The 13,883-nt window shown below is 52.0% G+C and overlaps 6 protein-coding genes; 2 read left to right on the forward strand and 4 right to left on the reverse strand.

Moving 5' to 3' along the window:
- Positions 1 to 382: 382 nt before the first annotated feature.
- Positions 383 to 1,807, reverse strand: CHC_T00000105001 (hypothetical protein). XM_005718957.1 is given in 2 exon segments: positions 383 to 814; positions 815 to 1,807. The coding sequence occupies 1 exon segment, from the start codon at positions 1,805 to 1,807 to the stop codon at positions 815 to 817; it is 993 nt and encodes a 330-aa protein (XP_005719014.1). The 3' UTR covers positions 383 to 814.
- Positions 1,808 to 2,628: 821 nt separating this feature from the next.
- On the reverse strand, positions 2,629 to 4,365 carry CHC_T00010082001 (THO complex subunit 5 homolog). The gene has a single exon (XM_005718958.1). It carries the CDS (start codon positions 4,363 to 4,365, stop codon positions 2,629 to 2,631), a length of 1,737 nt encoding a protein of 578 aa, XP_005719015.1.
- Positions 4,366 to 4,785: 420 nt separating this feature from the next.
- On the forward strand, positions 4,786 to 6,917 carry CHC_T00000107001 (hypothetical protein). XM_005718959.1 is given in 4 exon segments: positions 4,786 to 4,897; positions 4,898 to 5,603; positions 5,724 to 6,541; positions 6,542 to 6,917. 2 exon segments carry the CDS (start codon positions 4,898 to 4,900, stop codon positions 6,539 to 6,541), a joined length of 1,524 nt encoding a protein of 507 aa, XP_005719016.1. The 5' UTR covers positions 4,786 to 4,897; the 3' UTR covers positions 6,542 to 6,917.
- A 115-nt stretch (positions 6,918 to 7,032) lies between these two features.
- CHC_T00000108001 (hypothetical protein) lies at positions 7,033 to 8,073 on the forward strand. Its single transcript, XM_005718960.1, has one exon. It carries the CDS (start codon positions 7,033 to 7,035, stop codon positions 8,071 to 8,073), a length of 1,041 nt encoding a protein of 346 aa, XP_005719017.1.
- A 128-nt stretch (positions 8,074 to 8,201) lies between these two features.
- Positions 8,202 to 11,425, reverse strand: CHC_T00000109001 (hypothetical protein). XM_005718961.1 is given in 2 exon segments: positions 8,202 to 8,251; positions 8,252 to 11,425. 1 exon segment carries the CDS (start codon positions 11,423 to 11,425, stop codon positions 8,252 to 8,254), a length of 3,174 nt encoding a protein of 1,057 aa, XP_005719018.1. The 3' UTR covers positions 8,202 to 8,251.
- A 193-nt stretch (positions 11,426 to 11,618) lies between these two features.
- CHC_T00000110001 (hypothetical protein) lies at positions 11,619 to 12,968 on the reverse strand. Its single transcript, XM_005718962.1, has one exon. It carries the CDS (start codon positions 12,966 to 12,968, stop codon positions 11,619 to 11,621), a length of 1,350 nt encoding a protein of 449 aa, XP_005719019.1.
- Positions 12,969 to 13,883: the final 915 nt, after the last annotated feature.

Genomic DNA, 13,883 nt, shown 5'->3' on the forward strand with positions numbered 1-13,883 from the left:
AAAAACTTTGAACGAAGCAAGGTGAAATGGCAAGATATTTGCGAGTAGAGCAATGGACGTGCTGCAGCGTTTTCTATGAATGTGTTTTCTCGGCAGCAGAAGTACGGGGAAGCAGAGTAGCAACAACAAGCGATTACTTTGGAGCGATTACTTTGGGCGGGCAAGAAAAGGGCAGGTGTGTGCAAAATGAGTGAACAAAGGGTCGGTGGTGTTCTGCTCAATGTATCTTTCAAGGCAGCTCAACTGTGGTTGCTCACAAGCCGTTTTCAGTTAGAAGTATGTTATCGGGCAGGGAAAAGAGCAGATCCGAGCAAATAAACTAACACTTTTCGTTTAGTTCTCTTTCTCAACGATTTGGTGGTCCGGGAGGGCAGTGTGAAGTTTTGACAGTACAGGTACTCTTTAAGTAGTCCGTGGCATGCCAGGAATCAGCACAGCTGTGCTTTTTTATTCAGAGCATCAGCAAAGTTGCATCTCAAAATTGTTAACCAGTAGCTGTCTGAACCATTAATCTCGTATTAAATATTAGGTTGCAAACTAGGACTCGATGCGAGAACGAACGGCGAGATCTACATGATAAAATAAACGAGGGTATAGACGTTCAAACTCGCGGTCGGGCCTGACTGTTTTTCTCCATTTGAGCGTGGCGGCATCCAGGACCCACATTGGCAAAGACACGTACTCAAAACATATGTACTCGTACGGGATGCTGTGAATGGTTTCGCTTTTAATTTGAAACGCTGTTATTTTACCCCCACAGGTCACAACCCTTGCCAAAACTGAGTTTGTCTCACAAAATTTCTAGAGCCTTTGCTTATGTAGCCGTGGCGAGTCGATTGCTATCATCTTTCCCACGTGGGGAGATGGATTCTCGGGTATCCTGCAATGCTTTCGTTTCCGCTCCCTGTGATTCGACACGGTCCATAAACCGAGCGACGGACTCATAGAAGCCATCCAAAGTCCATGTCCTATTGTGCGTACCCTTTTCAAACTCGACAAACTCCTTGAGAGAAGATTTTGACGCAAGTTGATGCATCTGCTTCATCATATCTGGCGGGATGTAGCTATCCTTTAAACCACTCAAAAACAATAGTGGAATAGAAAGATCGCCTATTCTTTTCTTACTCTGCCACCGGTTCCTACTCAAATATCGGAACACGCCAAGGATCGGGAATTCCAACTTGATCATATCCAACAAGCTTGTGAAGGTGTTCTCTAAAATGAGTGCGTTGATGCAATGTTGATACACCTTCGAAAAATGAATGGCCACAGCCCCTCCCAACGATTCGCCATAAACCCAGAGGTTACCGCCCGGTCCAACATTGACATCCCCTCTCGACTGCAAGTAATCATACGCACTCTCTGCATCAATCCTCATGCCGCGCTCATTGGGCTTCCCAGTGGACAATCCATAGCCTCTATACGAAAGTAGCAGGATGTTACATTTGCAGTGCTCATAAAAGCCGATAACCTTCTTCAGGCGAAAGCTTGCATTCTTATCAGTCCCATGAAAGTATACCAGAGTCCTCGCATTTTTGAAGTGACCTGGGGGCTGACGGATAAACCACCCCGAAATCTCTGCCCCGTCTGTGGTGCAGTAGTTCACATCGTCGTAGTGCGGCATGCCCGAGACGCTCGGGGAACCACGCCAGACTTTCGTGGGCTTGTAGACGAGGGAGTCCTGAATGACCCAGAAGACGGCGATGGTGACGGCAGTGATAATACAAGTGCCTAAGCCCAGTAGGAACATGGCCTTCAGGGCGACTTTGGCGGGCGGGTCGACCTTGCGTGGTAGCACGGGGCACATAGGCCGCGTTGTGGGGACTGCATGAGTAGTCGCGGATACGGAAATGGGATCCCAAACAGCGTTGGTGAGCCGTATTGACGTGGGGGCCGTTGTTGAGGAGTGGGCGGATGTGTGGACCGCGGCGGAGATGTGGGAGACGGGCGCGGCATGGGTTGGGGCGGGGCGGGTAGGCGGGAATGGGAGGAGGGTGGTAGTGAGGGCGGCACCGAGGGAGAGGAGTTTAGCTGGGAGGGAGGGGCGAGACTGCTTCGGTTGGGCATTGTGGGCTCGGAGGACGAAAACGCGGGGGGGCGGTGCGCGGCGGGGGGTGGGAAGGGGGAGTTGTTGAGAGGAGAAATGGAGAGGGGCGGACACGAGCGAGCGGCGGGGGACGAAGGTGGAGACGAAAGCGGGGGAGTGCATGTTGGTTTGGGTTGGAGTGGTAACGAGGCCAGTGGGGGGGGAGGATGGCGGTCGGTGATGAGGTGGACGGGAGAGGGTCGTTTATGGGGAAATGGAGGAGAAACATGGGGGGGAATTAGGGGCTGGGAAGGCCGCGATATGAGTTGATTTTTGTGATCGACGCCGCGCCAGCAGCGCATCCTCAGTCAAACTCGCTTGGTGATTGGCCGCACCCGGAGAATCACATGCGCATTGCCGATCCAGCGCCATCAAACATCTTCTTTCGACCATGTCCCACCTCCCTGTCCGGCTGTACAACTTCGCAATCATTCTCTTCTCCCAGACTCGTTTGTGCAATCAATTCCGCATTGTCCGCATGCCCTGCACTCGAGTTACATCATTTCAATAAACTTGCTTGCCTTCGACCACAGCGCCGCTCATCACGTGAGTAACCGAGCTAGACTCGGTGGTACTTTCTCCGTCCCGCGTTTCACTCGAGCCTTCCCAGAACTACTTCGTTCTCCCTGCAGCTTATCCACACCCTCCAACAATGTCAAAATTTGACCACTTAGCAACAACTCTCTCTTATCCTCCAGGTCACCTTCCATCTTATACATGTTGACTTTCTGCTCCAGTCTTAGCATATCTGCCTCACTGATATCCCTCTGCTCTTTTTCAAGTTTTAACCTGAAACACGGGGTCCCCGTTGGATAGTTGGATGCAATACCCACATCACAGCCCATCGTCAGCTCTCCGCTCCACACTCGCATCTCCCATACCTCTCTAAACATCACATTCACATTATCCCCCCCCAGGCCGTTCTTGCTCTCTTCATCCCTTGACTTACACTTTGCAAACATTTCCAAACGTGCCTCTGGTTCCACCATAAACCCCAAATCCCCTGCCTGAATGGGCATTCGTTTTGCTTGAAGAGCCTCCAACTGCTTTCGCAGAGCCACTTCCATGCATAAACGATTCTGAAGCGAAAGTACCGTCTCCTTGAACCGAATATGCGCCTCATGGCCGGCTGCTTCAGTAGGCCACCCAGCCCCTACTATCTCGTTCACCGTATCAAACCGCTCCAAGCACGGAAGACCACATAGTAGGTTTGCCCATACAAATGGTCTTGCCCCTCCAGCCTTTGATACATCAAATGAAAACGCCCCGTTCTCCAGGTGTGAGTTGCACGGGTTTGGCGACGTCTCGCCAACATCATAAGGGAAGAGCAATTGCAAAAGCTTTCCGTCCATCTTGGCAGACGGTTGCTCGCTATTTGCTATCCGCGATGTCACAGTAACCACGTGCAACTCTGGATGAAACCTGAAAAACACTTGCAAGCACACACCCGCACCTATATGCTCGCCCGCCTGTATATCCATGCGCACAAGCCGTGGATGAGGGCGGTAAACCCCCTCAAGTTTGGCCTGCTCCTCCAAAAGGGAGATGTTCAAGATTTTTGGAAACATGGTGCGGAAGGCGAATGCCTCCCGTGTAAGCACATACAACGGGACTGGCAATAACCTGATCTGTGCCAGCTCTGGCGGGCTAGCCGCAAGCTCCTCGCCGACTTTGAGCAGCTTGCGCACCGGCTCAATCGCATTCCTCAACGTCGCTACGGCCCTGGGCAGAGAGCGAAGGTCGTCCTTCATAGTTACGAGTTGATCCCTCTTCCTCTTCGTCCGCTTGACCAGGCCGTCGACCTCATCGCGGACACGCTGCCTCTTCTGAAGCTCGGCGCAGAGGGCTTTGATGGTGTCGATATGCACGTCCATGGACTCCTCTTCCGAGGCATTCTGCGGGGCCGGGTGCGGCAATTTGACGGATACTTTGTCCACCGTCGGGGCCTTGACGGCTCGCTGCGCGTCGATCTGCCTCTCCAGGAGCATGCGCTCGTAGCCGAGGCAAGCGGAGCGCTGGCGGAGCTTTTGTAGCATAGCGATGTCGGCCTGCGAGTTGCGCCGCGCTGAGTCGACCTTGCGGATGATGGCGTCGTGCGCGACCTTGGCCATCACGGTGTATGCGAGGATTTTTTGAGACGGCCGCCTGATGGGCGCGGAGGGCACGGGCGGCGGCTGAAGCGAGATGCAGTCGCGCAGCGCTTCGCGCACTTTGGACAGCGAGTCATGCACAGTGGCCAGCGCGGCTTGCGAGTCAGCCGTTGAGCCGAAGGGCGTCATCGCGGGAGGTGTGTACCGGCGGGGGCGCGGGGGGACTAGATGAGCATCTAGAGGGCAGAGGGCGGAGTGATTTGCGAGGCAGTGTTTAGTTTGGTACTCCTCGAGAGGAAAGCGCCGGACCGAATTCGTTCACTGTAAAAAAAGGGAAACTGGCCATGGATCTGGAGCCCCTCAGGGACTGCCGCCTATGCAGTGTACGGAAGAAATGGCAAAACGGTCGTACTGCTGTTTCTAACACGTCGTCCACGTGGACCCGCTGGCATCTTGCATCGACCGACCTCGCGGCCAATCCCGCTGATTCATTCGTCTGTGCACAGCCGCTCTTCTCTTGCCTCGTGAACCAATCTTTAATCCTCTCAGTTCCCCGTCTTTCCAGCACCCTCCAGATCGAATCCCCACGCTTTTCTGTGCCCCTATGACTCTAACTGCCCTAGCCGTCAGCGCCGCCTTCATCGCCAGTCTCCCCCTAACCTCCCGTGCGACTCTTACGCGCGCGCCCGTCTGCGCCCGTCTCCCTCACCACTCATTCAGAATGTCAGCGACGTCTGCCACACCGTTTGATTCCCTCTCTGCCCTGTGCAAGGACATGTCTGCGCTGTCCGGCATCTCAGGCATCCTAGGTTGGGACGAGCAGGTCATGATGCCGCCCGGTGCGGCCGCCTTGCGCGGTACTCAGAAGGCCGCGCTGGCCGCCGTCCTGCACGACAAAGCCACGTCTGCGGAGCTCGCTGCCGCCATAGACGCAGCAAAACAGACCCCGGATCTTGGGCCGTTTGAACGCGCTACTGTGCGCGATGCGGAGAGGGGATACAAGCTCGCAGTCGGCGTCCCGGCCGACCTAGAGCGCAAGATCGCCGCGAACGAGGTCGCGTCTGTGCAGGCCTGGGTGGCGGCGAGGGAGAATGATGATTATTCTGCGTTTAAAGATCAGCTGAAGGAGACACTTGCGTTGACTAAAGAGAAGGCAGAGGCTATGCGCCCGGGGGAGAAGCCGTACGATACGCTCATTGATCAGTTTGAGAGGGGGATGAGTGCAGAGAGGCTGACGGAGATATTTGATGGTATTTCATCGCCATTGAAGGCGATTTTAGAAAAAGTGTTGGAAATGAAAGAGAAGAAGGGTAAAAAAGTGCATCCGGCCCTGTGTGGTGGGGAGGAATGGGATGTCACCAGGCAGGCTGAGTTGTCCAAGGATATTTGTCAAATGCTTGGCTTTGATATGGATAAGGGCAGGATAGGTAAGTGATGGCGTGTGCGAGCCCTGTGGAACACGCGGTGCGGTCGATATTGATGAGAAGGTCAGAATACTAACGGATGCTATCTTTTTGTCTCGCGGACGCCATTGCGGCATTGTATAGATGTATCTGTGCATCCGTTCACAGGAGGTGCGGGGCCGGAAGATGTGCGCATTACAACCAGATACAGCAAGGAGTTGCCGTTTGAGGGCATCATGGGTACCGTTCATGAGACAGGCCACGCCATGTACGAGCAAGGGCGCAACTCCAAGTATGATGGGCTGCCAGTCAGCGACGCGCTGTCAATGGGCGCACACGAATCGCAGAGCCTGTTCTGGGAACGTATGATTGGACAAAGCGTCGGGTTTTGGGAGGCGGTGCTTCCGAAAATCCACGAAAAGCTGCCGCACACCAAAGATGTCAATGCAGAAGATCTCTTTTTCGCGGTCAATCAGGTGAACCGAAGCTTGATCCGCGTAGAGGCGGACGAGCTTACGTATCCCTTCCACATTATTCTGCGTTTCGAACTGGAAATGAAGCTGTTGAATGGGACACTCGACGTGAAGGATTTGCCGCAGGCGTGGAAGGATGGCATGAAGCAACATCTAGGGGTTGATGTTCCGAGTGACAAACTGGGCTGCTTGCAGGATATCCATTGGCCGAGCGGGGCATTTGGATACTTTCCGTCTTACTCACTGGGAGCGATGACAGCGGCACAGCTATATCATCATTTGAAGACGGAGGTGATGCCAGATGTTGAGGAGAAGATCAAGTCTGGTAACTTCAAGGAGATCAAGGATTGGCTCAAGACTGAGATTCACGAGGTCGGTAGCTTGTATCCGTCTTTGGATGAACTTCTTGAGAAGGTCACTGGGGAACCTCTGAATACGAAATACTTCCTTCAATACTTGGACGAGAAGTATTCCAAGGTATACTCTTAGCTTAGATGGAGTGCTGATGATGATCTGAAAATGTTAGTTAGGTGATTGGGTTGTACTTTGCTCTGTTTGTTTGAGCTAAGTACAAGAAAAGAAGAGCTATCATGCCTTGCAGTGACATTAGAGTGATGCGAGCGACGTGTTGAGAAGGTATAGGGGTTGTCTCGAATCTTGGAAGCCGTAACCTGGATGTGGATCCATCTGGGTTCGTGCGGTTTTGCGAGATGCGGGCACTGTCGAAGGCTCAATCTCCACATGGGTGCTGTACAGTACCCAGATTTTGAGCCTAAACCTACCAATCACCTTGCATGTACAAATACAAGAAGTATGATTGGGCCATGAAGACTGTTAGATATCATATCGAAGTTTCTTTATCATACTCTACAGACTGAACGTGTACAGTGGGCGAAGATCACCGAGCTCATCATCCCCGACGGCCCTGGGCGGACTTCTCTCACACCCCCGCGCCCCCCTCCAAACTCTTTCTCGTCAGCATGTCCCGACTGGCCACAGCTCCGCGCCCAGCGGCTCCTCCAATCTCCGCCCCCGCCGACTGTCGAATTGCCTCACTTCTCCCGGGTCTAACCGACGTCGTACACGACCTGCGTCTTTCCCCCCACCTCTCCGCCACCTCTCACGAATGCACAACCCTTCACAACCCCCCCTCGGTCACCTCTCCAAAGCTCCCAGTCTCCTCCTCTCTTCCGTCTCACGAAATCGCCGCCGGCTGGCGTGCCGTCCAGTACACCCACCCCCTCTTCTCTGCATCCCCGTCGCTTGACGCGCTTCTCGCCCACCGCGTCTGCTCATTCTACGTCACGGACATCCCGCGCCTCGCAGCCGCGAATCCTACGGTGCTGCTCACGCATCTTGCAAAGCCGCGCCACTTCGAGGAGCCGGACGAGCATGTCCTGCGCCGCCTGCTCCAGGCTCGAATACCTACGTTGGAGAAAGTTGTTTCAGTCGATGTCCGCACGCTCGAGGACGTCTTCCGACTGCACCGTACACTTGCACGGGAAATAGGGAGGGAGGAGGCCGCTGTGGAGCCGGTGGCCGAGGCGAGGGGAAGGCTGGAGAGTATACGTGCATTTGTTAAAGCGGAGAGCCAGCGGAGGGGGCTGGGAAGACCAAAAACTGCAATTGTGCAATGGGCGGATCCGTTGTTTCTGGCGGGGGATTGGGTGCCGGGCATTGCCGCACTGGCGGGTGCTGGGGGTGACGGCTTCACAAATGAGGGAGGGCCTTCTGTGCCTATTTCGGTAAAGGACTTGAGAGGTGCTGATGTGCTGTTGTTTGCCGTTTGCGCGGTTCGTCTTCCTGAGTGCGAACGCATAGTGCACGAGTTTATGAGGGAGAACAGGGCGGCGTTGCGGGGGTGGGAAGGAAGAGTGGTTGTGACGGACGCAACTACGCTGTTTTCGAGGCCGTCGCTCAGTGCGGTCGTGCAAAGCGCCGAAGTTGTAGCAGAGGTGATATTGAAAGAGGGGTCGTATGGGCATAAGGGAAGGCTATGGCGTGAGTGGGAGGCGGAGTGAACGATCTAAGGGCAGTATGACGTGGATGGGAAAATTCTACACAATTCACCAAGGCGGCTTGCTTCGTGGTGTGCTGGACTAGACGGCTCGGCGCTGCTCATGCATCCCCGTTTCGACGCCAGACATTCATCTCGAGATTTATTTGTGCTGAATGACTTCACGACAAAGCAGCGGTGCGTCAGAACAAGGATCTTAACATGTCATCATATTCCCGGCAATGCTGCTCTTTATGAAAGCTCTTGCGCACTTGACATGGGTCAGGTGAGGAATGAGTAGCCTCAGGGACGGGGGCGTCAGGTACCTCGGTACGGGTTAAACATGGTCTTGCTTTCTTGGACGAGAATAGAGCTTGAGACCGTCCATGTCTCTGCGTTTTCTTTTGGCTCCGGGTTGCGGCTTGTGTACAGTTAGCATCATCGAGTGTCGGAATTTCTGATTGCATAGCATTTGCCTCATGAGGTGAAGGTGATGATGGGCCTGGACTGATATCAGGGCTTGTCTCTGCCTTCTCTTCTGCTTTCATGATCACATTTGCTGGCGCTTTGGTATGTTTCTCTTCCTCCGCTACCACATATGCCCGTACTTCGGGGACCCTTGCTATCGTTTTTCGGTTGCTAATACGGCTAAGAGCCTGACTCACAGTTGTCTGGACAAATCGTTTTGATACGCGACCATCTGTCACGGAGAGATTTGCAACGTGCTCGGGAGGCTTGTGGTGAGCTTTGGGCTTCAGTTTGTCGTTATTAGCAAGAGCAGTTCTCGCAGGCGACCGACAGTCTTGGTCTTGTCTATCGCACAGAAAACGAACCGTTTCGTCAATCCCGATAATGTTCACTGTCCCAACAATGACATCGATCCACTTTTCTCGGCTTGGGCGACTATCGCGGGGCACTTGAAAAGTGATCTCTTTATCGTTTCCGTCCAGCTGAAAGGCTTTTATATCTAGGAAGCCACGTGAGTGTGATCCAAGAAGTATAAATCCGCCTTCTTCAGGTCGACGCCGGACTTTCAGATGCCCAAGCTGTCCCGAATATGTGACGTGAACCTGAATGTGTGTAATCTGACCGTCGTGAGTGTTTCTTGTAGCGTTTGCTTTCACATAAAACCTCGGAATCTCATTCATTCTTTCACGGAGGACTTTTGCAAATGGACTCTTCGCGCCTATAATCTCATAGATGAGACTAAAATCAGCCATACGGAGCGCTTCTATTGAAGATATGCCATGTCTCGATAGCGCCTTAATTCTCGCAGAAGTCAATCCACGTATCTGCCTAAGGACAGTGGGACCGTCCCAGTAACAGCGGCTGACTAAGCCACGGCAGACCTGCAGAGTTGAGAAAATGGCTTCGTAAGGCCCTTTCAATGACAGTCCTAAAACCAACGAGAGAAGGCAGCTACAAATCCGTGAGACAGACTTTGCCAATCGAAGGGCTTCACTTTGTAAGGAAAAGTCGATGCATGATGTTGTGATAGTGGCATTTAAGATAACCTGGATAAGGACAATAGCCTTATCCAATGGTTCTTTCACTTTTCCATGGACTGGCACACGAATGAATTCATTTAGTTCATTGAGGCTTTTCTTTTCAGCCCTCCGAACACATACCCCTTCCAAGACTTCTGGCGCCGCCGCAAGTACCCTCAAAGCACCTGCTGGGCTGGAAACCTTGGGTATTTCAGTCATCAGCAGACCTAGCGTCTCACAGGAGAGACAGTATTTCGCCATGGTAACGCCCGCATTCGTACTGTTCACTCCGAAAAGATCGTCATCAAAGCGAACCAGGCCTAATCTGGCCAATTTCTTCATCGCTTCCACTGCTGTTGTCGTCAGCAAAGCGTTCAGTTTGCCTTCGTCATCTAGAAGTTCAATTCTATGTTTCTCCTTCTCCTGAACCCAATAGAAGGTGCTTTTCAAGAAGAGCATTGCTTGCGGTATATCTGTTATGAATTGTCGAGCAATTTCAGCGTTCATAGACTCTTCCAAGGTCGCCTTGAGCTGACTTTGCAGCCTTGTTGGAAGCGCTTTCTCCATGTTTTGGTATCGGCGTGCGTTTGTATTCGACGTCATGATAACAGCTACCCCCTTCGTATCGAGACCAGGCCGTCCTGCCCGACCGCACATCTGCAAGAGCATGTTCTTGTCGCATTCTTGTAGCGAGCCATCGTAGTAAACGCTGGTGCCGGCGACAACGACAAGCCTGGCGGGAAGATTGACTCCTTGGGCAAGCGTACTTGTCGAGAATAAACATAGCAACAAGCACTCGCGGAACAGTCGTTCTACAAGTTGCCTATTTTGAGGGCTCATTTCAGCGTTGTGACACCCAACTCCATTCATCAACAGAGCGCGTAATGATTTGTCACTGCATCTTTGAGCTTCGGTGCGTAATTGATTTCGCTCTTCAAAGGACAGGTGCTTTGTAAGTGCGTTTCCGTCACTACCGCTACCAGGGCTGACACGATTGAGATTTTCGACCATTGCCGCAGCTGACGAGCTGGTTTGCCGCCTACTCGTACAGAAGATTAGAGCAGGTTTTCCACTACTGAATTTCTGCCAAACTCCCAAGATTCGACTATCGTACACTTTAGATGATTGCCACCGGTTCCTGATCGGGTAAGACAGAACTGCGTATTCGAGTTGAATAGGCCTGTAGCTTTGATCGAACTGCAAAATATGTTCCGGGTCAACTCGTAGCCAGCGTCCGACCTCCCCGACATTTTTGACGGTGGCAGACAATGCAATGACACGCAGAGACTGAACTTGAGCAGATGATATGTTCTGCTTGAGTTGGTCGCTGGTGACAAACATGCGAGTTATGACAGATTCAAGTGTACCACCTCGTGAGTTCCCTATATGGTGGACTTCATCGACGAAGAGCAAAGCAATATTGGACAAAACGCCGGGTACTGCTTGGGAACAAGTATTCCTCGTGAGGCTATCCCACTTTTCAGCAGTCGTCAGGATCAGGTCAGCATTCAGCAAGATTGAATTGGAACCTGCCGCATACACATCTCCTGTCATGATTTCAACCCGTAAGCCGAGAAACGCATATCGCCGTTTCCAGTCATGTCCCTTTTCCATGCAAATGGCTTTAGTGGGAGCAATAAACACCACCTTCCTGGGTAAACCACTGGCAGGTAGGTACTTTTTCTCCGATGAAGTGAGAGCAAGATGCAAGTAGCGAAGAAGGGCAAGTTCAAAGCAAAGAGTTTTACCAGAACCAGTAGGCGCTGAGACGAGCATGTTGCAATCGCTGTCCCATGCCTCAATACATGCGACTTGCATGCGATTGAATGTATGGTAGGGTATTGCAGGTGTCAGATATGATGGCAATATCGAGGACACCTCCGAAGCCATGAAGTTAGTGACGGTGACAACCGTCCGAGTGTCGAACGGGAAATTATGCCAGGCCTGAAGTACCAAAAAGACTATACGAATGAGTTGTCGTCGTTCTCACCATTGGCAGTGTGCAGAGGGCAGCGTCAACTCTTGCGAAACAAGCCATAACAATTCTTCAGAAAACTCAGGGTTTGTTGCGGTTTCGGTTGAGCTACCTAGCGATTGAAACGAAAAATTTGTAGCCCCATGCCGAATCGCCGACGTTCTGCGGAGAGTAAAAGGTACACCAAAAGCTGTTCCCGCTAATGTAAATCGGTTCGACTCCTAACGCGCGCGCTGAGACGCCGGATCTCTCACCGTGATTCTGTAACCGTGATTGCGCCCAATATGGCGTCGTCGTCTCCACATCGGAGAGCAGACACATTGTCCCTGGCACTTCACTAGCCCTCACCGAATACACCCGCATCGCGCGCCTTTCGTCAGTGCAAAACTCAAGCTCAGAATATCGCCCCAGAGCCGTCCGTGGATCAAAAACCACTTTCATTTCCGTCGCCCACCGAGGCATTTGAACCTTGAACGTTTGAGACACACCTCTCGGATGTGGATGACTAGTAGATTCATAACAAGCGGTTCGCTGTCGAACTCGCAATAGAAAACTGTACCGGTCTCCATGATAGGCATGCTCGAAGGCGGCGTTACCAGCCACTGCGTCAAAACGATACTTCAAAAGCATCTCGGCCGGTGGAAATGATCCAAGCGGCTCTACCTCGCGAGCGAAAGTCTCCGTGTCGAAATTTAGAATGCGCAGGTACCCCGGCCGACAAAACCTCTGCAAGCACTCTCTGACTCGCTTCTTCTCCCTTTCAGACATTGCCGAGACAGCTTTTGGCGGCGAAACGCTGCATTGCATGCATCCCCATTCCACAAGCGCTTGCCATATTTCATATTCTGAAGCACCAAGGTTTTCTTGCTTGATAATGTGCAGCATAAGGTCGACAGATAATTCTTCATACGGGGCACGCCAGAGTAACTTGGAACAGTTTTCGGCCAGATACTCTGTGAGCCTCACGACGAGTAAACGATTCTGTTCCGAGTCTTGGAGAGCACGATCTAAAACGGTGACGATTTGACGCACATTCTCCTCGTTTCGAAGGTAGGAAAAGACAATGCTTTGCAGACTACCGATTCCAAGCTGCGCAGATATCGAGCAAACATCATAGACATCTGCAGCTTGAAGGGCGATTGTGCCGGTGTACACGTATTCCAAAACCTTTCTAAATATGGGCAACGAAACAGAGTCGATAGGAATCTCCATAGTAGAAGTTTCTGCTCTGTCATTATCTCGGCCCTTCGATCGAAACTTGCAGACCTCCGATCGAATGGCTTTGCAGCGGACAGCGACAATCGACGAATGTGCTGGTATCCCTGGGGAAACTCCATTGATAATGAAGGAAACATCACTTCCAACACCTGAATCCAATAGTTTGCGCATGTCCTTTCGGAACGAATCTTGAAGTGTGTACTGGCGACCGGAACTAGAGTCGAAAACATGGTTGTTCATCGTCTATGTCGCACTGTCGCTTGAAACAAGTCGGACCTTGTTGATGGCTGCATTCTACCCCAGCAGAGAAGAATAGGAATCATTCAGTTGGCCACCGGCAATGCATTGAAGTTGCATATTGAACGTGGAGAGAATAAGAACACGATAGTTCCTGGATACCATTGAACGACTCGCAAGGGTGAATGTGATGGAAAATAATAGGATATCGTTTTCCCAGTTCACCTTTGACAAAGGAAACCAACCCTCTGCCGGCCAAGAGGACACACATGTGCAGTAGTGCCGAAGCAAGTGAACTCATTCTGCGCTGTAAATTCTTCGCTCAACACGTGTGCGATTTCTCATGGTCTCAAAAGATGATTTATGCGACGTGGCGCACACATTTCGTACCCCCCCCCAAGCTACATCCACCCTTCACCTGCAGCATGATCCGCCTTAATTGATATCCTTCGATGAAGTCCGCTACCAAAAGGTCTTCCGCTTTACTTAGACCAGCGTGATGTTTGTATCCCGCGGCGCGTTGGAATCGCAAGACGGGCGACGTGGTCAAAGTGTTTTGATTGAAATTCAGGAAGGCTGCGAAGTCGACAAGGGTGTCGTTCCATCTGTTATTGAATTCGTTCTACGTGACATCACTTCCCGGGGGGCTGGCGAAGAGGGCGGTAAATGTAACATCGCTTTGACATGCATAGACCGTTCCCCGAGGGACTTTCAAAAAATTGCACGGAAGTCTTCGATTTCTGCAGAGTGCGTTATTGATGGATTTTCGGAATGGTACGGCACGCGCGAGAGTAATGGAGGAGAGAGTGTCTCTAGAGGCCCGGGCTTTCGAAAAGTACACATCGGGACAGCCGATCCGTGTTCTGCGCAGCAAGGATCGATGACAGAGGAGATTCTTGGTGTATGGAATGCTTCCGT

This window comes from Chondrus crispus, genomic scaffold, assembly GCF_000350225.1.
Source record: "Chondrus crispus Stackhouse genomic scaffold, scaffold_447, whole genome shotgun sequence".
NCBI lineage: Eukaryota > Rhodophyta > Florideophyceae > Gigartinales > Gigartinaceae > Chondrus > Chondrus crispus.